The following is a 3,785-nucleotide window of genomic DNA, read 5'->3' on the forward strand; positions in this document are numbered from 1 at the left end:
ACTGACGACTGTGAGTTTTACGTTCGAGCTGGTATGCGTAGTGATAAGAGTACTTGGATAACTTCGATGAACTTAATGCACAACCACCCCTTGTTCCAAACCAAGCCGACGACGAAAGCTCACCCTGGTGTATCCAAATCTCGAGTGCGTATCAGGATTTTAACTAGTACTTCGAAGTAGGATCTAGTAGTTCTATATTTTGTATAATATTGAGAACTAAATGTATATCTACAAATCATGGTAGATTCTGGAAGCACTACAAAAGAGCGGTGATCTTAACGCGTTTACGTCCGATCCGTGCATGTTGACGGGAAAACAAATCATTAGCCACTACCAACGCTCAAGTAGCGAGATCATTTCGACGTCCTCGGCCAGCCGTGCCAAACAAGATCTTATCCAGAACTTGTATGGATCAGTCGAAGTTGCGTTCGAAAAAATCGCCGCGTTCTTTGAACTGGTGAAGTCGAGGAACCCTGGAACGTTTGGATTAGTCGAAACAAGGAATGGAGCAATTTTGCGAAGCACACTCGTTCCCAGGTTTTGCATGGACGGGTTTTCAAATTGCCAAAATTTGATAGCCCTCGACGGTAGTCGTTATATGGCCGTTATTTATCCTCGTATGCTTACATTAGATTTTATAGGTGCACATCTCAAAGATCTGATGAATTCGAAAGGTGTCCTCTTGCTTGCTACGGCGAAGGACCCAAACAACCATCTTCTTATTCTTGGTACGTTTTTACAGTACCTCTTAGTTCTAAAACTCTGGTTAATATCAATTAGGGATTGCTGTCGTTCCTGTTGAAAACGGCTATCATTGGACCTGGTTCTTGCGCTGGCTGACGGATGCTGGAGTACTGATTCCTACCACAGTAATCGTCTCGGATCGCCTGAAAGGTTATAGAACTTTATGTCTAGATATTCAATAACTTCTATATACACACAAATATATATATATATTTGGGATATTCTAGAGTTTCTACAACTTATATACAAATATATATATATATTTAGAATATTCTAAACTGTACTGCATTGCTGAGTGCCCCGATGTCCCACACAGATATTGCATGCGCCACATTGTGCCCACATCAACACATCGCTTGGTCGCCACTTGTCTAGCCCCCGAAGAAGCCCTGGTGTACACACTGTCACGCTCTGACAGCCACGAAACGTTTGAGCGCAACTTAGAAAACCTAACGTCGATGAACTCAGGTATGCAAAGACACATTTACCTATGCTATTATATCCTCTATCCATAGTTGTTGCTGTATACCTCTCGCACATCCCTATGAAGAATTACGTATGCATTCCCCAGACTAAGTTTGGCAACGTTACATCCAACATGAGCGAATCGGCAAACCAATGGTTGGGAACCGAGCTGCGTAGCTCAGATGCTGTGATGCTCCACTTTCGATACATGCACCACTTACTGAAAATATCAACGAACGGAGATATTGTACATTGTCTGAATATGCCTATAATATTTAGATGCGTCTAGATATCTAGTTTATCTAGCGTATCTAGGTAAATTAGACATCTAGATACATCTAAGCGAATCTAGATCTTCTAGAGTATACTAGTATTATCTATATATTTTAGTACTTCAACTAACAGTTGTGTAGATCAAAAAGTGCAAGCTGACCTGACGACTCAATGACACCTGTTCACCGCAAGTTGTACCAGACGTTGTTAACAAAGTTGCGAAATATATCGGTATTAACTATTCGCATCTATCTAGATTGATGCATACCTATCCAGATTGATGTTTGCGAGCGGGAAGAACGTTTTTGGCGTTGTTCTTCGATTCAACTTCGACAACTACCCACATTTGGCGCTTAGTCGACCTGGAAGCAAAAACATGTCAGTGCCGCACTTGGTTTGACACAAGGAAACCTTGTATCCATGCCATCAGATGCTACAACGCTATTCATCAGGATCCAATGCTATTCTTTGACGACGTGTACTCAACGAAGCGCTTCAAGCTGCTCTACGCGGCCATGTCGTACCAGTTCCGCCACAAGACCTTGACAGAGATCCTTTATCAAGAGCACCTGCTGTTTGTCGATTCGACTTCAACCCTTCGAAGCCAGGTCCGAAAATGAGACGGCGAAAACGATCGAATGGGATGCGTAATTAGCATTATGGTCGACGTTATATATTTTTTATATTTATGTTGTTATTACAGCTGTACATACACATACATCTAGATTATCTATATATTTATATATAATATCTATTGCATACAGTATTTCTAGATAATCTAGAGCATCCTGTACATTCAGTATTTCTAGATAATCTAGAGCTTCTTTTACATTCACTATATCTAGATAATCTAGATAATTTACATTCTCATGTTCTAATCCTAGTTGAATACTCGCATTTGAATAAAGTATGGTAACACACCAGGCCCTGACAACTCAGAAGTGTGAAATTAAATCCAAAGAACCTTTCATTTGATTAAAGTATCTAAACGCACCGGAACATGGCAATTCAAATGTGGGAAATTAACACAACAGGGAAAGCGCTTCTACGTCAATTGTTTCCCCATTCATCCCAGGCGACGTCCAGGTTTCGCCGCCGCCGCCGCTTCCTTAACCGCTTCTACCCCCGCAACATCAGACAACATCGCTGCACCAGAAGTCTCCGGTGTGCCCGTCCCGGATGGCGCCAATTCTTCCGTCGACATGTCATCGTGCACATTCGAGTGGATCTCAACAGCGGAGACTTGATCTTCGTGGTGCTGTATTTCGGCTGCAAAACGTCGTCGCAGCTCGCCCAGAATGGCGACGGGGTCACCACCCAAGTGACGGACAATATAAATTTGCAATCTTACCGAGGCAACAGCGAGTGCATCTTCCTTGTACAAACGCATGATGAGCGCTTCGTCATCGACCTCGTTCGCTTCTTCGTCTGCATATAGGGGCTGGATGGCGTTGAGACGACTTGACTGTACTGGAGCTTGGAGCTCCCTCGCGGCGTTCATGATGCAGCCCACAGTTGACGAATGTTGCGATGTTCCGGGATGTGGCGATGCTTGGCCTTCCCGTGGTTTGGGAAGTTTGAGTATCACGTGATGAAGCCACATCCCGGTACCAGCACTTCATTTTGTCCTTCGAGGTCATTGCAAAGTGATAATTGAATGGTTAGTGCCGCGCTGGAAAGTTGTACTACTCTACTGATCTATGCAAGGAGTATGTGCATCCGGTCGATTATCCGTTATTTCTAATTTCCCCCAGAACAGGTATGCTTCGGCTCCCCAGCAGGGGTGGTACCCCAGCTGTAGGGGAATTGGTCCCAAATCCCCCTATCGATTTCGTATGGCAGAGTATCCTGTTTTGAATGTTACCTCACTTGGTTAACGTAAGTACTACGTAGTACTTATTTTTGTACAGTACTGCACGTATACTGACAGAATACTACGTAGTACTACTATCTATTCAACTGCACACATCTTGAAGGATTATTATGACGTATTTCTAAATAGTACATTGAATATCTTGAGACTGCTTAATATGACGTATCTTGACAGGTACGGTGAACTTGTTTAAAGTATGCATTGATTATTATGACTCATTATGACGGTTATCTCATTTCGTTTGTACTGTAACACATCGGGTTGTAGCTGCATCATTGCAGCTACATGGAATTGTATCTACCATGTCACACTGTAGCTACAACAGTAACCTGTAGCTGCAAGGTCGTAGCTAAATTGATGTGTAGCTACGACGTCCTAGCTACCACACATACAAGGTCGTAGCTACATTTATTGTAGTCAGGATTTTGTT

At 42.9% G+C, this 3,785-nt stretch overlaps 2 protein-coding genes across 2 annotated transcripts; one reads left to right on the forward strand and one right to left on the reverse strand.

Moving 5' to 3' along the window:
* Positions 1 to 1,934: 1,934 nt before the first annotated feature.
* Positions 1,935 to 2,102, forward strand: H257_19146 (hypothetical protein; the record flags this gene model as incomplete). The annotated part of the gene is made up of 1 exon (XM_009848294.1): positions 1,935 to 2,102. A coding segment is annotated over one exon (168 nt), but the record flags the coding sequence as incomplete, so codon positions are not given.
* A 446-nt stretch (positions 2,103 to 2,548) lies between these two features.
* On the reverse strand, positions 2,549 to 2,983 carry H257_19147 (hypothetical protein; the record flags this gene model as incomplete). The annotated part of the gene is made up of 1 exon (XM_009848295.1): positions 2,549 to 2,983. One exon carries the CDS (start codon positions 2,981 to 2,983, stop codon positions 2,549 to 2,551), a length of 435 nt encoding a protein of 144 aa, XP_009846597.1.
* Between the last annotated feature and the right edge of the window lie 802 nt (positions 2,984 to 3,785).

This window comes from Aphanomyces astaci, assembly GCF_000520075.1.
Source record: "Aphanomyces astaci strain APO3 unplaced genomic scaffold supercont1.373, whole genome shotgun sequence".
NCBI classification, from domain to species: Eukaryota; Oomycota; class Saprolegniomycetes; order Saprolegniales; family Verrucalvaceae; genus Aphanomyces; species Aphanomyces astaci.